Source organism: Plasmodium gonderi (genome assembly GCF_002157705.1).
Source record: "Plasmodium gonderi DNA, contig: Chr12, whole genome shotgun sequence".
Lineage (NCBI taxonomy): Eukaryota > Apicomplexa > Aconoidasida > Haemosporida > Plasmodiidae > Plasmodium > Plasmodium gonderi.
This window is the reverse complement of record NW_021628937.1, coordinates 3,147,068-3,168,180: the sequence shown is the minus strand read 5'-3', so window position 1 is coordinate 3,168,180 and position 21,113 is coordinate 3,147,068. Positions and strand designations below refer to the sequence as shown.

The 21,113-nt window shown below is 26.9% G+C and overlaps 3 protein-coding genes across 3 annotated transcripts; 1 reads left to right on the top strand and 2 right to left on the bottom strand.

Moving 5' to 3' along the window:
- Window positions 1-102: 102 nt before the first annotated feature.
- Window positions 103-1,872, bottom strand: PGO_126610 (methionine-tRNA ligase; the record flags this gene model as incomplete). The annotated part of the gene is made up of 2 exons (XM_028689451.1): window positions 103-1,290; window positions 1,744-1,872. The coding sequence occupies 2 exons, from the start codon at window positions 1,870-1,872 to the stop codon at window positions 103-105; spliced, it is 1,317 nt and encodes a 438-aa protein (XP_028545252.1).
- A 3,445-nt stretch (window positions 1,873-5,317) lies between these two features.
- PGO_126600 (hypothetical protein, conserved) lies at window positions 5,318-13,555 on the top strand (the record flags this gene model as incomplete). Its single annotated transcript, XM_028689450.1, has 1 exon — window positions 5,318-13,555. One exon carries the CDS (start codon window positions 5,318-5,320, stop codon window positions 13,553-13,555), a length of 8,238 nt encoding a protein of 2,745 aa, XP_028545251.1.
- Window positions 13,556-14,639: 1,084 nt separating this feature from the next.
- Window positions 14,640-18,298, bottom strand: PGO_126590 (protein prenyltransferase alpha subunit; the record flags this gene model as incomplete). The annotated part of the gene is made up of 8 exons (XM_028689449.1): window positions 14,640-14,763; window positions 15,005-15,085; window positions 15,244-15,366; window positions 15,548-15,665; window positions 15,787-15,824; window positions 15,956-16,078; window positions 16,480-17,716; window positions 18,067-18,298. 8 exons carry the CDS (start codon window positions 18,296-18,298, stop codon window positions 14,640-14,642), a joined length of 2,076 nt encoding a protein of 691 aa, XP_028545250.1.
- Between the last annotated feature and the right edge of the window lie 2,815 nt (window positions 18,299-21,113).

The following is a 21,113-nucleotide window of genomic DNA, read 5'->3' as shown; positions in this document are numbered from 1 at the left end:
TACGGTTATACATAGCACAAGCACCTAAAACATAATATCATATAATAGATACATACGAACATACATAAATCCCTTATTCGCAAAAAAAAAAAAGAGAAGCATTCATGAAATGGTTCCCTGATCTAAAACGCAAGTGATTTCCCCTTTCGATGAGAGCAACTTAGCATCTTTATAATACGCTATTCCGTTCTTCAATAGCAAATGTGGCTGAATATGAAAAAAAGGATTTTTTTCCTTATCAAAACTTAATGCTTTATCGGGTAATTCATTGACGTTCATATTTTCACAAATAATTCTTTCCCCAATGGTTGCTCCAGATGGTGGTTTAAGTAACTCTATTTTATCATTAAAAGATCCGCATAATACCATACCATGACTTTTTTTGCCTCTCAATGACTTTTCTTTTAAATTTGCTAAAACTAAAACATACTTATTCAATAAATCTTCTATATTCTTTTTATGTCTTAAACCACTACAAATATGTCTAGTTTTTTCTTCTCCCACATTTATCCTTAAACAAAACAACGTATCTGCGTCTGGGTGAATTTCTACTTCTTCTACATAACCTACCACAATATTTAACCTAGTAATATCATCTAAACTTCTAGGGTCCTCATCCTTTTTTTTCTGAACATTTTTATTTTGCTTACTATTTTTTTCATTTTCACCTATTGCGTTTTCACCTCTTACATTTTTAGCACTGGCATATTCATATTTTGCGCTTTCATCTCTTGCGGCTTCGCCTCTTGCATATTTAGCATTGGCATATTCAAAATTTGCATTTGCCATTTTTGCCTTTTTATCTTCCCTACGCTCTTTTATACCAAAATTGTTCATTCGTTCATTTGTGTCCAATATATTTTTGCTATGTAACATAGATTCTAAATTTTCTCGCACGTCTATTTTTTTCAATGTTGTGAAATTTCCTATTATGGTTTCTTGAATATGCAAAAACCATCTATGAATACAAGATAATTCAACTCTTTCTTTTGCTGCCATTTCATTCATCTGTTTATAAGAACAGCAGAAATAAAATATATCTGCTATAGAAGCATGTTTATTTGAAACAAGATAAGATTTTTCGCATAACACATCATTCATGTGTTTCAAATCTACCTGTTTCAGGATATATTTATTGCTAGCCAAATTGAAAATGAATTCTTCATTTTCGCTTACTTTACCCTCATCTTCATTGAATAATTCTTTGTAACAATCAAAAATATCAATAACAGCGTAAAGGGTGCAAAACATATCCCTATGAATTTTGTCTTTACTCTCTAACGAAATTTTCTACAAAAAAAAAAAAAATAAATAAATAAATATACAAATATAGAATTCATATGGAGGAAAAATATGTAAATACAATCCTAAATCGAAACAAAAAAATAAAAAAAATTATATGTTACATGAAGATAATAATTTAGTCAAAAAAAAAAAAAATAAAATAATATAATATAAGGCTATATCTTCCAAGGGGAAGATGGCAGCACTTGAACACTTTTCTGTTTCTATCCAATTAAAACAAACTATGTAAAAAATTATGCAGGTAGCATATATATATGACATGTATCAATCGTATGGAAAAATTATCTTTCAAAAATTTATATAAAAAATGGTATTATAAATCACTCAGTGGTCTGATCCCCATCTGGAAAAGTCTCCTTTCCGTCTTGAATAGAAAATGCACATATATAAACAAAATTTTGTATAATGCATACACCCAATCTAGTATATATTTGTTACCTTTTCGTATCGTATTTCGGGAAATACTACTTTTTTATCATCTTTTATCACCACGGATTTAACAAAATCAAGAATCAATTTTAAAATATCAGATCTTATATCGTCCTTTACTAATGTTAAAATACACATCTTCTTGAACAAATAGTTTATAATATCTTTCTAATAAGGGCTATATGACTGTGTATAGCAAATGTGTGGCTAATTTTGCTAATTCGTTTTGATATATATATATATATATATATGCTAAATTTTTTCACGTTAATGATTTTTCATGGGGAATTTGCATATTTGTTTCGTAAGCTCTATACTCAAACATATACTTTAAACGTGTATAGTAAACAAATGGAAGGCTATATTTTAATTACACTGTAATATTTGCTTTCGATTTTTCAATTATTCTGAGTGAAAGATTGCCCCTTTCGTTTTATTTGAAATTTCGAAAATTCGGTAAATTGTTATATTAGTTATTTGTTTTTTCTTTTAGTTAACTCTTTTTTACTCACTTGTTCATCTGTACATGTTTTTTTTTTTTTTTTTTTTTTTTTTTTTTTGTTATCATTTTTATGTTGAATTTTAAAACATACACTTTACAAAACTGGAATTTCCTTTTAATACATTTTTTTTTTTATTGAAGCGACATCTTAAATAAGTTAGCAGTGTAGTTTTCTTTTTCAATGAATTCAAAAACAAAAAATAAAATAATCAACACATGGGAAAACGTAATCAAGTCCTAAGCAAAAGTCTGTGTACTCCTTTAAAAAATATTTTTACATATATATATATATATATATATGTACATACCCATACATTGCAGTTTTCTTTTTTTCCAAACTATATGTCAACTTTTAATCTCTTTAATTTCTCAACAAGAGGATAAAATCATATTCCACGTAAGAAAAGGAAAGAATTAAAGTGATGTAAAAAATTGCTACAAAAACTATAGTTATATGATGATTATGTATTGATAAGACTATACTATTTAAACAAATTCAGAAATTTCTTGCAGGTTTCCCATGTAGAGTTGTTATCATTGCACAAATACTTAATATATATGTTTATGCTTAAAAATATAAGATGAGATAAAATGCATATAACATTGCAAGTGCAGAAAAAATGCCAACATTTATAGGCATTACAATAATTATTTTTATTACTTCCATAACTCTATTTGCAAAATAGAGCAAATCTCCCCCCGTCTATACATTTGCACATGTATGAATATGTCACAAGTATAATACAAACGCCTTCCCGCACATGTCTACTTGTTATTTTTTAATCAACTTAATGTATATATAACCTCCATGTTGTGTAATATAATGTATGCTTGCATGTATATCACAAAACGAAGGTGCTTGGAAATTACTATTTCCAATACATGATCATATTTATGTAAATCAATAATGCATTTTTTCGAAAACCTTTTTTCCTTTTTTTTTTTTTTTTTTTTGTTTAAATATAATATTTTTTATTTGTTTCTTAATGGCAATGGTTAAATGTGAATTTAATAATTTTCCGTAATTGTAAAAAAAAAAAAGCAAAATACAGTGTGTACTCAAGGGAAAAAAGAATATCTGAATATTATATTCTATAAAAGGAATAACAAATGTAAGTCATATTTTTTTTTTTCCATCATTAAAATTGAATGAACGGAATTTCATATATCAGCACACAAAATAACAAGGAAAGGAAAAAAAAAAAAAAAAAAATTAAATTAAAAGTTTACACAGTGCACTTTTTTTGAGATATTTTCCTACATTATTAGTTTTTCAAAAATATGCAAAGTATAAAATTTACAAGGCTAGCAAATACAATGGCAATTTTTCATCTTTGTGCTTTTTTTTACAATTACATATATTACGCACTTTCTATCACAATATTTCATAGTAAATTAGCCTTGTACTTTAATTGGTTATTATCGAAAACAATTAACCAATGGTTTATCTATCCAAAAGATGGAAACAAAAGAAAAAAGAAAAAAAATTCACCATTTCAAACTGCCTTAGTGTTTAAGTGTTGTTTTTTCCAATCCAGTGACATTTCTATTGAAACATACTAAAACCAGAAATAATAAATGAACTTAAAATTTTTGTCCTAAAGAATAATAATTTCTTTAAGCTTTTCCTGTTTTTATTTCTTTGCAAAGTCCCAATTTTTTTCTACAACTTGGCATAGTTTTCTGTAGGAACTCAGCTTCACTCTTGTGAACATATGGGGATAAACTATTTTATTTCTATGTCACCATTTGTCCACTTCATTTTAAATGACAAGCACTTATGAATGTCTATGTACATAAGCGTTATGCGCATGAATATATATATGTATATTATGTATACATGAATGCATAAGGCATAAGTAATGTATTCAGTTCCAAAGATCATCCCTGCAACTGAAAGCTTCGTTTGAAATGCTGGAACATTGTTGAAAGCTTTTCTACAACGCGTATTAGCATAAAATTTTTTGTTCATACAAAATAAATTTCGTTATCGTCATGTATATTCCTATCTTGCACATTTTATCTATTTCTACAAAATAGTACATCCATTTTAGTAATAGGAAACACTCCATACTTTTTACCTACGCATCATTCTCAAAGGGTATGTTTTTTTTTTTTTTTTTTCTTCTTTTTTTTTTGTGCTTTAAAATGTATATAATATAAACATTTGCAATATGTGAAAATTTTTAAAAAATAATGTACATTAAAAATGTGAAAGAATTATATTTTTGTTTTACATTATTAGAAGATCTATTTTATACACGTTCTATTTTGCGTTCATTGAGTTCTTGGCCCGTCAGTTAAAAATAGGAGAAATATAAAAAAAAAAAAAAAAAAAAAAGTGTTTCATATGATATACACGTATATAAATTTTCTAAAATATAGCTGTAAACAATATAAATATAAAGATATTTTTGACACCCTTACTATTTGACATTATGCACAAAAAGGCATTGTTATAAAAACACAAACCATGTGAAAACAAGGATTGCATATTTTAATAAAAAAACGGAACATTTTAACTTGGGTATATATATCGAAATTTGTATGTATATTAAAGCATTTTTGTTATACAATGTGATATTCACTCATTTCTTTTATTTTACTTTTTTTTTTCTTTTTTTTATATCTACCTCCACCGACTTGATCAAAAGTGATAAAACGAAATAGTTTCGTTATTTACATTTTTTTTTTTAGTCATATTACCCATTGTTCGTATTTATTAAAATTAAACTAGTTTATTCCTTTATAAAATATCCCATCTTTTTTTACTTCATATACACATATAATAAACATTTAAGTATATATATATATATATATATATATATATATATATATATATATAAAGTAAATTTTTTTTTTTTTTTTTTTGTTACAACGTTATGCAGCTACATATATATATGTGTGGAAAATTAGCACATGCACACAAGCATGCTGACACACATAACAACGAGAACAATAAATAAACACATCATATTTGTTCCGCATGGGCTCTGTTCCCTTTTTTTTTTTTTTTTTTTTTTCTGTATGTTTCAATTCTTATATTTTAAGCTATGATTACACAATATTTGATGAAACAAAATGTACAAATGTGTTAATGTTGATAGCTTGAACGATGAATTTATAGCAAAAAAAAATTCTATCAATAACTTAAATATAAAAGAAACTAATGGTAGAACAGTTAAAAGCAATTACAGTAAAAATGATGTAGAACACATGGTGCAGAATGTTGAAAAAGATTACTTAGATCGCTTTGATATGCAAAAGGGTAACTTAAATAATAATTACCTCTATTTTTGTGATAACTTAATAGATGAAGATAGTAGTAAAAATAGTGATGTGAATAGCAAAACGATAGATGAACACTTGAAGAATTACAGTTATAACGTAAACCCGGAATATGCAATTAATAATAAATTTATAAATTCAGAGAAAAGAGTTAATGACCACATATTAAGTCTAAATGAACATAAAAGTAGAATTCTGTCCAATGAGTGTATTAACAACAACAACATAAATAAAAATGACGGTAACAAAAATAGTGATATAATTGTCAACATGATAAGTAATCATTATAACAATTTAATTCGAACTACTAATAAGGGTATAGAAAATATAAACAGCAACTGTGATGCTATCATTTCAAAGCAAAACTATGATAGTATATCTGATGTTAGCAGTACTATCTTGGTAAACAAGAACGACATTATTGCACACAACAATAATGATTACTCTGATTATAATTATAATAGTTATTTTAATTATCTCAACGATTACATCTCTGCACACCATTATAATAGTACTGTTAACAATAGTGGTCAAAACAATGGCAGTAATAGTAGTCATAATTACAGATGCATCAACGGTAGCAACAGACGGATCACTCAAAGTAGAAACTGCAACTATGACAGTGAAAAAAGAGAATGCTTTCCTTTTGTGCACGAAAGTTCATTAAGTGAAAATCTAATACATGACAACTGTGATTACATTAAAACGGAAAGCATCGATATGCCATTACGAGAAAATGAGTTAAATTCATTATCTGCACAAAATGATCAAGAGGTAGAAAATAAAAATTTTCAAGAAATGGATGAACAAGCAAAAAATGGAAACATACATTTCGGAGAGAGACTTCAACTTATTGAAAGGGATACTACAAGCAATCGAATTAAAATATATGACATTTTCAATAATTTGAATGTTAAAAAAAGTAACAATACAAATATAGGAATTTTAAATTTTTTGAAAAATAAAAAGAAGCATAAATACCTTTATGATAGTAAGGGGATTAGAAATGAAAATACTGAAAACGGGAACATAAACAAAGATAGTCATAGCAGATTGTCCAATATTGCAAGTGGAAATGTTAGAAGTGAATACACTGAATATGGAAACAATGCAGAGCACACTAAACCAAGTGATCATAACCACAATGAAAGCAACAATCACAACAGTAACGATAATTACAGCTTCAGTATGAACATGAGAAACAATGAAGGTAATAATTACTATAATAGTTCTCATGTATTAAAAGGATCTTTATCCAATAAAGAAGATTTAAAAAACAAAATATTGCTTGATCATCACAATTTAAATGAAATGAAATATATAGAAAAAAAGGAACATGAATTATTCAAGGAAGAATTAGCAAATAAGTATAATACAAGTTCACATGAAACATTGAAACTTCTGGAAAAAGATGACAATGGCAATGTTAATAATATATACAAAAGTGCACTTAATGAATATTTAAAAAAAAAGGAAACCATTTCAGATGAATTTAATAAGGACAGTTCTGTAAAAATACTTCAGAAAAATCCCTTCAGTTTCTATCATTATGTAAAAGAGAATCCTGATAATGTATCCCAAATGCCTTGTCATAAGGGTAAACATGGTAGTAGTAAAAGTAGCTGCATTGATAATAAGGGTAACGATAAAGTTAAAAGAAATAGTGGAATCAACAGGATCGACGACAATCATGACTATAACCAAAGATATCTCAACCATGAAAGTGTGATTAGAAATGGAAGCAATGAAAGTGTGCTCAGAAGTGACAGCCATAAAAGCTTGCTCAGAAATGAAAACCATAAAAGCTTGCTCAGAAATGACAACCATGACAACAGCAACGGCTACCCGTGCGTTAACCCAGCCAACAAGAAAAGTCCAATGCCAAGTAATGCAGCACCCAATATTAATGACAGATCTAAAATTGATAAAAGAGGGGCAGATATTTTTAAAACAACATTGCAAAAACAGAATAATAATTTTAATCATAATACAAAGAAAAGTATAAAAACTGATTCATTTAACAAAAAACAAAAAATGGATGGCAAGGAAATCATGCTAGAGAAGGATGAAAATTACTGCAAAAAAGGAGTAGATAGTGATAAAGAATCTCAGTTTAATACAAAATGGAATGGACATGTTACTTACCTTCACGAGGAAAATAAAAAAAATGAAAAAATGAAAACGAATGAAGAATTATCAAGCAAATACATTTCATCATATTCCAAATCATCAGAAGGTAGCTCTATCAAATGCTTTTCAGAATCCAAAAATAGAGTAACCAGGAACATTCGCAAATGCAAAATTGTGCGAGATAAAGAAATCAAAAGTGCTATCGAAAAAAAGTATAATATCAAAAGAAAAATAAATATCAAAGAAAAACAAGAAAATGAACAGTTCCATCCAAGCGGAAGTAATTCGTTAATTGATTGCATGAGTTGTATTTACGAGGACTCGAAAAATTACAATTTTGTTGATAGAATTATACACAACCACGGTAACCAAAAGAATGCGAGTCCATACAATGCTAGTGTCCATAACTCAAACCGTAGCAAAATTTGTACAAATAATAAAGCAGTAGATATTAATGCGATTATTCGGATAAATAAGGATCGTTATAGCGAATCAGAAATACTTATAGGACAAAATAATTGCAAATGTGAGCTGGGGAATACATCCATGCTATATGTGATGAACAAGAAGAAGAACAAGAAGAAGAAGAAAAAAAAAAAAATAATAAATATAAATAAAAATAAAAAGGATAGTGGGAGCGAACCTTACAACGAAAGCGATAGTAACAATGCGGAAAGAAATTATTATAAATATAAAAATGACATAAAACCTGAAGACAAATTTTTGAAAAGCAAACATCGACGACGCACATCGTGTAGTGATAATTGCAGGAATTGTAAAGACATTGTTGAAAGCAACAATAGAAAATATCCAAACGAATGTAACACTTTAAAAAAAGGTAATTATAACAACAGCGACAATGATGATGTAGGTGATGATGAAAATGAAAGGGATAATAGTTATTATGACACAGATGAAAATCACGTCGCAAGTAATGTGATCCGTTCAAAAAATCCATATAACCTGGATGTGGCTAGCGATTCCAATGAAATGGATAGTGATAGTAACGAAGATAATGATTATGACAAGTATGATAGATGTGCATATTATGACAAGCGTAGCAGTTGTGATAAACATTGCGGTTGTCACATTCATCCAAATAATGAGAGGTATTGCAAGAATGACAACTGCATTAACTATAGTAGAGATAAAAGTGAAAATAGGGAAAATTCAGAAAAATGGAAAAATTCTCAGAAATATAATGATAACATCATTGTGAAGAATAAAAAAAAAAGAAAAAGTAACAAAGAGGAATTGTTAAAAGCTGAAGAAAGAAATGCACAAGATCAAGTTCATTCATCAGATAATGAGATGAATATTTTAGACAAGTCCAAAATAAAGAAAAAATCAAATTATATCATTTCGAATCATGAACAATGTGTCTGTTCAATCCAGGCAGATGAAACAAGTAACAAGGACGATTTTATTAACACATGTAAAAATGTATGTTACGACAAAGGAAATAATAGTAAGAAATTTTTTCTCAAAAAGAGAGAAAATCATAACGCGAGTAGTAGCAGTAGTAGTAGTAGTAGCTTCAATCCGTCGACTAATGAAAAATACAAGGATTATGAAATTCAATATAATAATTCCGTTCCAAATAAATCTTTTCATATGAAAGAGGAGGAAATTCAAGAAATGAACTCTATAAAGAAAACGCATAGAAGGTCCCAATGCATTAATCTTATTGGTATTAGAAATATCAAGGAAACAAACACAAACAATAGCCGTAATAATCAAAGTCCAAGTAGTAGCACGCACAGTGGCATGAGTAAAATAAGCAACAGAAGCAACAATTTGGGTAGTAATGAAAGTCATAATTTAAAAGGGAAAATACGAATGAAGAAGAAAAAGGATTATCATAATAGTCAAAAAACTGAATTAAGTTTTTTTAATTGTAATGAAATGAACAAAAGGCATAAGCGAAAAAGTACAATTTTTGTTAAAGGAACGGAAAATTCGGGTATAGAAAATGGAGAAGAAAATGCCACTGAAAATAAAGTCAAAAATGATACTTATATCCATCATAATATAACAGAAAAAAACAAAAAAAATAATATTGTCAGAAATAAAAATAACAACGGAGAACATGAAGAAAACTCAAGAAAAGCATATAGCACCTATCTTAACCCATTAAAGGACAAAATTAGGATCTTGAAAAACTCTAGTATCATTCGCAATAGTAACGCATCCTCTGATAGAAGTAACAAAAATTTTTGTCTTCCAAATGATAGCAAATGTGTAAGACGATCGAGTCTCATATCAGTGAAAAAGCTAGCCCCCGATGGGGCTGAACAAATTTGTGCCAGTGTGAAGAATGAAAATGAGCACAAAAATGAAATGGAAAATGAGCACAAAAATGAAACGGAAAATGAGCCCAAAAATGAAATGGAAAATTATGAGCAAAATGAAAATTTTTCAGAAAATGCAACCAAAGTAAAGAGTACAAAAAGTAGCACAGGCAAAAATGGAAAAGGAGTAATGGAGAAAAAAATAAGCAAAAATGATATTAACATAAACCATGGCTACATAAATCATGCATCAGCAGATGACCAAGGTATATCGATATCAAAGTGTAAAACTTATGCATCTGAAAAGAGTAAAAGCACTAAGAACTCCCTAAGTATAGACTCCTCAAAAAGAACAAAGACTGAAGAACTTTACATTAAATATAATGATGAATTTGTTAATACCTCCCAAAGTATGTACTCAATTAAGAATAATACGTCCATGGGAGAAGGGAATTTAAAAAACAGGAATACACATTTGAAATATATTTCTTCAACAAATAACATAAAAAATAACGCTGTAAATTTGTTTAGAGGAAAATATCATATCAATCAAAGCAAAGGATATGAAAACGATAATTATGAAAATTTAATTACACATGAAGAAATAACCCCAGGTAATAAAATACTAACAAAAGAGAAACAAAGTATGAACAAATATTTAGCACAAGATAATAGCAAACAAAAGAAATCACAATTTTTTTTCAAAAATGAGAATGAAATTTGCAACATTTCGATGTGTAGTAATGAAGATAAATTATCGAAAAAACAAAAACATATGTTAAATAGGACCAGTATTAATCCAAATAATTCCAATGGAAATGCCTATGAGGAGTACAAAATGAAAGAAATTAGGAGTGAAGACAATATATACAAACCATCGGAATATTTCGAACACAATAAAACTATTGAAGATGATAAAAGTAAAAACAGAAATATTTCAAATGATAATATCGCTTATAAAAAAATCTATCAAAAGGAATCAGACGTTTTTTTAAAGGATAATTTAAACACGCAGTGTAACAAAAAAATTAGCACATTGCTAACTTCACATGAAACGAAGAAAAATGATGAATGCTTAAATATAAGAGCAAACACAAATGCAAGTATAAACATGAATTGCAAAAATGAGGAATTGTATATACAATCAAACGAAAATATATACGTACACAAATTGCAAGTTCATCCAACTAAATATAGGGAAAATGGAAATTATAAAAATATAAAAGAAAATCCTAGTACTGATGACGTAAACAGTGAAATATTTCATGAAATAAGGAGCAGCCATTTTTTTACCTCGAAAGAAAAGGAAGAAGTGCGTAATATCAACAAAAAGAATGTTATTATCAATCCACAAATAGCAGATAATGAAGGACAATCTGAACACTTAACAAAATCATCTCATAATAAATCCCATACATATAGAACGAATGCACATCAAGAAGAGGATGAAAGGGAAGGAAACTTAGCCGATATGGCAAAGGATCACATTGGAATCCATAAAAATGTAGGAAGTTATATTCCTCATCCAATTTTTTTATCAAAGCAGATGAAAAGCACTCAAAGGAGTGTAGAAAAAAATCCCTTTTACTTAATTTCAAATACAAAGGGTTCAAATATAGATTCCAGAATAAATTTTTACAAAACAAGTTCCAATACGCATAACGAAATGGAGAAAATATATATTAATAATTCCACAACCCCTAGTAACATAAAAATCGAAAGAAAAGAATACGATGCAAATAACGTTAATCCTTTTAATAGAATAAAGCAGAAAATTTTTGAACACGCTAAGTTAAATGTCTGCTCAAATAAAAACGATTTTGAAAAAAATGCATACGATATGAAACGAACAAATAGTATAGAATCAGAAGAAGAAGGAAAAAAAAAAAAAAGGGATCCACAGGAAACATATACCAATAGAGACCTCTGTAATAATGATGAAAATAACCAAAGAGGCATACACATTACAGGTACTCCCTTTTCAGACATGAGTGCTAACATCAATATACCATTTAAAAACCATGTAGGTTTGTATAATAACCATGTCATTACACCGAATGACTTTTTGAAAGATGTACAAAACAGGAACAGTTTAATTTCATGTGATAAAAATAATCTTAGTGCTCATAATGCATGTAATGAAAAGAAGTGTTATAGAGAAGACATAGGTATTGATAATGCTACCAACATCTATATTATCAATGCATCTAATGAGGAATATAACAAATGTGTGCACATGTACAACCCCTTTATGAATACATATTTGGATGGCCAGTCTTCCCTAAATGAGGTTCTATTCATAAACAAAGGAAATTGGAATGAATCTCATAATACAATTAACAAAGTATCAACATTAAGATTAGACAACACTGTTTCGCTAGATTTTTCAAATATTATAAAAAACTATAAGGAAAAATCGGACAATTATCTTAACAAAAAATACTTACAGGACTTAGATAGAATTAATTTTTTAATTCAAGATTTTACAAATACCTATTCATGTAATGATAATTTGAAATCCATTTTTCAACTTATTCAATACGAAATTGAAAAAACGAAGAGGGAAAGTCAATACTTTTACCAAGACCAAAAATATTTAGTTTTTACCATGCCTCTAAATTATGTGGAAAACAATTACAATAGCTGTTTTCTGGTGAATAATAAAAAAGAACCCTTATGCGAACATAATCTAGATACATATTTTTTGCAAAATTTCGAAACTCAGTCAAAGGTTCAGTATAACAATTGCAGAAATAACAAAGAACAAGAGAACGTGAGGAAATCATGTAAATTAGTAAAGAACTTTAATGGGATGTTACAATCAGACCGTGTTCATAATAATTATGTTAGTTATGACAGTTACTTGAAGAAGTGCTCGCAGGAGATGCGTAGAACCATATGCATGAACACATCAAGCAACGGCTCTTCCCCTAGCAATACTACCTCCACTCTTACAGCAGCTTATTGCAACAACAACAACAACAACAATAGTGGTAATAAGGTATCCAAAAACAGTCGTTGCATTATGAACCAGTTCAAAAAAGACAAACAAAGCAAATACTACATTCAGAAAAAAAGATGTAACAACAACACGAATGAAACTATTTTATCCAAAATGAACATATTTATTATAAGACATAACAATCATGTGTATAAATTTAAGTTAAACCATAATTTTATGCTAAATTATAGTGATCAATTATGCAATAAAAAAAATGGAAATTTTTTCAAATTTCATTATTTATTTAACAAAATATTTTTGAAAGGAGATTACAACAAAAGAAATGTCCTACTTAATGATGGATCCATAAGGTGTACAGACAATATAATTCATAGTATGGATAATAACTTAGGAGATGATACAAATAATGTAGTGTCCCTAATCACACCTAATAACGCTGATGAAAACATCTACAATCTTGTGCAAAATAATGGTCAAACGAATATAGATGAACTTTTCATTTCAGATGATGAAGTAAATCTTATTTATATGTATAATAACCATAGAAATGAGAAGGTATATAGCTTAGAAAAATTGGACCTATTAAAAAATGAAAATCCCACGTTGTGTACTCTTAATGATTGCACTACTACTGGGCAGAATAACTAGTTTTATAAAAAAAAAAAAAAAAAAAGAAAAATCATAACTTCCAAATTTAATGAATTTTTTAGACAAAAATGTTATTATGTTATGTGATTTATGAATACTAGACAACAATATTTATACAAGGGTGGAAAAAAAAAAAAAAAAAAAAAAAATACAACCATATGTATAGGATCTGTACCTTTGTGTCATTTTCAATGATAGAATGAATTAAATATTTTTTAGTGTTCATTTGTTCTTTTTTTTTTTTTTTTTTTTTTTACGTTTTTATGTAAAAATGAACGAAAAACAATAGTAAATGTGTTGCACGATATTTGTATTATCCATGTTAATATGTTTATTTTCCGACCGCTTAACGTATACCAAAATCCTGTTGATGTAATATAATTTAAAAGCATTTTTATAAATACACATGAAAATATATTGAGTGTTCCATTAGAACTATTTTAAACGTTGTTACAAATTAAAAAAAAAAAAAAAAAAAAAAAAAATTAAAACAAACCTATATATTTGCAATTTTTTTAATAAGAATTAAATACATTTTTAAAATTTCTCTTGTTGTGTAATTTTTGTTTCACATATTTATTTTATTTTATTATTTTTGTTATTTCTTCTTGAATAAAAACAATTTTTGAAAATAACTTTATTTTTGATTATGAATTAAAAAGGAAATATCCCAAGGAGGACATAAATTATTCTGCTGAATTCATCAACTGTTATGTTGTCTCACTACACCATTTATGTGTACGATTCGGGCAAACATACAAAGTGGAATTTTTATGCGAATGTTCAATATAATAAGCCCAAATTTGAAGCGTGTGGAGCATATAACATGCATGTATGTGTATTTTTATTTGAAGGTTTTACATATATATATTTTTTTTTTATACTGAAATTATCTTGAATTTTCTAAACTATTCTATTTATCACATCAAAGGGAAAATACATCAGAAGGATGACAAAAAAAAAAAAAATATTTCACTAAATTAAATTGCAGGTCACTATTTCTCACTATCACATTTTGTAATGTTGGTTCCCAAGCAGCATCACAATTTTTCGCTACACATATATACCATTGTAATTCTCCACATTATTGTTTTGATAAAATTACCTTGTTATTATTCTTCACAACATTATACTTGTTAATCTCGTTTATGTGCTTGTAGTTTTGGTTCAGTAACAGCGAAATGTTGCTATCACTAATGTTAATTTCTCTTCAGAAAAAGTGAGGGAAGGAACATAATTTTGTATATGCATAAAAATGTTAATTTATATATGCGTCATTATCTGCATAACATTCATTCATAACAAGGTGAAGAAGAAACGACAGAAATTCTTTCTAGTGCGTGCCTATCAAACACGGCTGATGAGTGAATAAATTATACATCCATGCAAAGAAAAAAAAAAAAAAAAAAAATGTAGATCATTTCGTTCTCGTGTTCCTATCTGACTCACTTTAATTGGGGTAATGTAACAAATGTGAAGTTATCCATATCTTCATCTATGTTTGCTAAAGGATTGTTGCTAACATCAAACCTACATCAATTTTTTTTTTTTTTTTTTTTTAAATCACAAATTGGGAAATAAAAAAAAAGAAAATTAAATTAATTTAGAGAAAAGAAAAAAAAAAAAAAAAAAAAAAAAATTAGGACAACATCAACGCGATTTCTTATGCCCACTTTTGTGTAACGTACTTCTCCAATAATTTTAGATTATGCAAATTTTTCATTAGTGTGACAAGACAGTTTATTTTATTATGACTCAAATTTAGTTCCTTCAGGTTGTATAAAAAATTTACAGTAAATTTTCCTGTGCACCTAAAGAGAAGGTCAGAAATGAAGCGCGTATAAATATACATCAACAAATGTTCACATATATATACATACATATTTATGCTTGTGTGTTTATGTATAAATATCATGCACAAAATCTAAAACGAAAAACGTGCAATATTCGCCTTTGCTTTGTTTTGTGTTCTTCTTTTCTTTTTATTCCTACGATTCTGATATTAAATTATTCGACAAATTAATGTTCGGTATAAAAAAAGCTTCCATTAGGAGAGGATAAATTATGCTATCAATATTTAAGCCACTTAGATCTAACTCGTCGTTGTCAACTATCATGAGAAAAAAGATATGAATAAAAAAATTTCTACTTCATGCTATATTGTAATTTCAAAATATGTGTAGTAAAGTATACTTTTTTTTTTTTTTTTTTTTATGTTAAATATTCTTAACCTATTTCTGAGTTCTCGTAGTAATCATATATTTTTTTTCTATATAAGGAAAAATATTACAACCAAATGGGGGTGGGTGGGTGAATGTTTATGTGTGATACAATATGATGAGAAATACAAAAGGATGTTGTAATAAATATAAAAACAGATAAGTGTAATGAAAATTTTACTGTATTCTGAGTTCTGTTTCCAAGTCTTCGTAGTATCCCTCCCTGATTTTGTCAACTTCTTTTAGCACCTTAAGTAAATGAAAAAGTTCTTCGAATCTTTCTAACCTTTTTAGTATTTCAAATCTGCAAATGAGAAGTGTTTTTACTTTATTATTTTTTTTTTTTTATTAAATATTTAAGCACACGAGATAGCACGCATATATATACACATAAATTCACATGTATTAAATGTGTTAATGTAAATGTATATTCATATGTATATTCATATGTATATTCATACGTATATTCATATGTATATGCATATGTATATGTAAAAAGGTCGAATTATGGGATCTTTCTGTTGGCTGGTGCGCCACGTTTTCTTTTCAAATAAACACTTGCGAAATTATGTATGTACCAAAATAATCCAACTGATTACTATTTTGTATTTATCTCGTAAAATATGTGTAAATATTTAAAGGTGTGAATCAATATGAACAACAAAATAGAAACTCATATGGGGACGCAATACCTCCTTGTCGTACCTAGTAAATAAGGCGAATTTGCAATTGTTTTCCAAAAGTAAGAGTTCATCAATTTGCTCTAGCTCCAAATTCAATGAAAAGAGATTTATATGTTTGGCTGTATTTAGCAGTTTATTAGAATAGCTTATATATTTATACAAAGAGAAGAATGTATTTACACAACTAGACTTGGAAAATATTTGAATATTTTCACTATTCTGTATGTCGTAATCTAGTAATAACTTAAAATTTTCATTTTTTGAAAATTTTGAAAAATCTATTTCGTAGTTAAAGTTGTATTCAAACTTGTCTTCTTCACTTAAATATTCATGATCAACGATCAGATCTTGCAATACATTTTTTTCGTAATGTATTTTTCCAGGCTCATATATATTATATTTATAATAATATATACAAAATTTTAAAGAAGAATTAAAATTATTAAAAATATTCTTACCAACAAATTCATCAGTAACTTTAAAAAAGTACACATAGGATTCAAAATTATTGTTCGGGTTATTATGAATTAGGAAATGTTTTCCCCATTCCCCTTTGACTTCCTCATTATTTAAATCATAGCATTTTGATTTGGATATATTAAGCTTAACTAAGTTTTGAAAAAAAAAAAAAATTGAATTTTTTTCTAAAAGAATAAAAAATACCTTTTCTTTGTAATTACCTCTTTGAAAAAGAAACCATCTATAAAATTCCCATAAACTTTGATCAAAAGGATCAGTATATATTGCATTTTTTATCAAATTTAATTCGTTATTGATATTAATTAACGATTCACATATGGTATACTTCAAAAACCATGCAGAGAAATTTGAAAAATTTTTTTCAATCAACATTTTTGACAACTCATAATTGGATTCATGAATGTTAAAATCGTTATCAAATTCTTTACAAACGTGATTATTCTCATTCCTTTCATTTTTCTCATTCTTCATTTTTTCGTGTTTTATTTTTTTCACATATATTTGTATACAGGCTATTATATAAGATCTGTAATTCCAGCTATGGTAATTCCTGTCATCTTTGTAGAAGGAATTCTTGCAAAATTCTAATTCTTTTATCAAATCAGAAATATCTATAAAATTATTTTTTAGACAGACTTTAATTATCCATAGTTTATGGAACCATAATTCATTACACTTACTAAATTTATTTAAAATTTCTTCAACCATCACATTTTCATTTTTCATCATAGTTTTTAATTCGTGAAGTAGGTTCTTATTGTAATCCTTTTTTTCATCACCTATGTAAAAAAAAAAAAAAAAAAAAAAAAAAAAAAATATGCAAATAAAGAAACTTCAAAAAATATTTTTTTTTTCTTTTTTTTTTCTTTATAAATATGAAGAACAAAATTAATAGGACATACTACACACATATGTTATGCTACTGGTAAAAAAATTATCTCCCACCCCTCACACAAACCCTCAATTGGGCGAGTATGTTACACAAAAATGTGTATATTAAAACTAGTTATTATCTCATGATTATCTTTTTTTCTTTTGTAATGTTTGTCAATCACAAAATTTAGCATTCATATTATCCAATATTAACTACTTCGTGTCTAACTTTTCTCAATAATGTTAACTCCTGAACCTTCACATAATTTCATATTTTTTACATATTCAAAATACTCCCTCCTATAATTCCATAAGGTTTGTAAGTAGGGACATTTTTTCAAAATGATGGATGTCGTTTCGATGTATTCTTTATCATAAATTTTTCCACTTTTCTTTTTTAATAAAATGTTTACAAGGGGAATTAACTCTTTGGCTTTTTCAAGCTTAACTTCCTCATCTTTACAAATTTTAGCTCTTCGTCCATGCATTTTTCTTTTTTTCCCTTCTTTTTTTTGATAGAGCAAGGTTTCACAATTTAGTAAAATTAGTTTAATTAGTGTAATGTTTTTTTTTTTTTTTTTTTTTTTTTACATAAAAAAAGTAGTAGAGAAGTGTGCAAAGATGAATAATATTATTATATATTCCTTTTGAGATGTCATGGTTAAACTCGAATATCTGTTGAATATTATTTGGAATCTTTTAATTTTCAAAGAGATTGAAAGAAATTACATGCAGTTCGATGTTTCTTCCAACAGAAAATTTCATTAATTCAAAAAGGAGTGCTTAATGAAGTACGCATTGACATGTAAGTGTATGTGTAATACATGTGAGCTCAATTATATGGATACAGAATTGGTACAGTTATGTATCTTTTAAAAAAGTTTATAAATTAATTTGAAATAAATAAAACATAAATACAATCCTTTTTTGCAACAACCTCCAAAATACTTACATTCATTTTCTGCGTTATAAGCCCCTTGAAATTAGCATTTACATGTGTGAAACATAAACTAAAGTTCTAAAGGTTTGGCTGAATAGAAGAAAAAAAATGTTCTTAATACTGTTGCTTGTTTAAGGTTTATGTGATAACAGAACAATATAATTTTTTTTTTTTTTTTCTTCTCCCCCTTATTTTTAAAAATATGATAATTAAAAAATATCCACAAATGCATAGATTTATACACACTACTTGAAATATGGAACAAATGTATAAAATTAAAAAAAAAAAATTTTATTGGTGCTAACATTTTACCATGATTTTTCTCGTTACATATATTCATATAATATGCACTCTGACTCTTCAGTTCTCCCTATTAATTTCTTTTCTTTTCTAATGCATCTTTTGTCGAATAAGAAGTTTTATGATGCAATGGACACATGTATATGCATAAATGCTTATATGAATAATAAAGACTGCGAGAAATTAAGGCTATTTTTTTACAACTTTTCCCCTAATCCAAAGCTTAGAACCATATATATACCCATAGACGAATATAAGTTCACATAATTGTTATATCATGCATGTAGGTTAGTTACATATGGAATTTTTATTTGGAAAAAGAAGTATAAGAAAAAAATTTTACGCACGAAAAGATGAAATTATGACAATTTTGAGAATCTTCGTTTTTCGTCTTTTCCTATTTTTTTTCTTCATTTTTTCAATTATTCTACCAATAAAACGATGACAAGCAAAGTAATTAGTACAAAACGAGGTTTTGAATTCTTTTATCACAATTTTTTAAATACTTAGAAAATTTGAATAATGAAAATTTTTCAGACCTAGATTTTAAAGAAAAATAATGGAAAAATGAAACAAAATGTTTAATCCAATTATACTCTGATTATTTTTTTCCTAATAATTTTTAAAAATGAAGTTGTGTATAAAATGTTTTTAATAAATACCAAGTAAACGTTTGCCCTATAACTTAGTGCGAATAATTAGGTAAAAAAAAAAAAAAAAAAAAAAAAAGAGTAGTGCAAAATGAACACACACACTTATAAACAAGTGAACGAATAAATATATACATATTTGCTTGTATATATGTGTTAATATTGATTCTTATGCAAGCCCTTTAACTGGCTTTTCTTCTGATTTATCGAAAGGAAAACTGTTAATAAATAAATATGTCTACACTATTTTCACCTTTTCAACATTAAGCATATATACAAGCTTAATATAGAACACATCTAAATAATATACACAAAATAAAAAGATGTAGAAATAATATTTAAATACTTCTAATATAATTGTTTGTATATATTCGCACTTTCATATCATTCATATAAAATATCATGGTTAATGCAAAAGTGGTAAAGTGTTAAGTAGAAGAAATAATCTTGGGTGTGTGAAAATGAGTCATATAAAAAAAAAATAGAATAAAAAAAATAAAATCCTAAACAGCAAAATCTCAATAATATTTGTCAACAAAAATGATGTGAATTGCTGTAAGCATAGTGCCACTTTAACAGTCATGCTATTAATCCTACTAAAAAATAATGGCTCTTTAAAGCCATCTATTTTTTTTTTTTTTTCTTTTCTATTTTGAATTCGTTTCCACTATGATAAAAACATATGTAAAACGTAGGTATATATACAACTCTACAATGAGGCATGTAAAATGTTGTTAAATGATGTGCTTCTAGAAGTGAAAGTAGGTGTCTTATTTGGGAAAAAAAAAAAAAAGAAAAAGTTAAAAAGAGTCAAATAACTTGAACCTTGTTTTGTCTTATATTTTTATTATTATTTTTTCCAATTTGCATGCATTAATTTCTAATAATTATGGCGCATAATCTAAGACCCTTATTTAATAAATATTCCAAATTCTACTAAAATGTATTAAACACCACAACTCAATTTTATAGTGTTTCCTTTTATAACCGATAGCATAAACAAACAGTTGCTCCTGTGATGTATTTTTCTTTTTATATATAACTAATCTTCCTCGTATAAAAGAAAGAAAAAAAAAAATTTTTTTTACATGTTTGCGTATATAATTTTTTTTAAAATGTCAGTTAGGTAATTATTTTTCTTACATTCCACTTCTTTTGTTGAGAAAATAATTTTACACATCTTTATAGATCTATCCCTGAGTATACACTCTTTATTTGTTTATATATTTACACACGTGCGAACACTTGTGAATTTTATAATTTAAAAAAGAGAATTATTCTGTTGTCATAAAAATATATATATATATATATATATATATATATATATATGTTAATAATAAAAAAAGAAGTAAAAAAAAAAAAAATAAATAAATAAATGCTCTTAAAAATGTTATGAATTAAATGAGAAAAAGA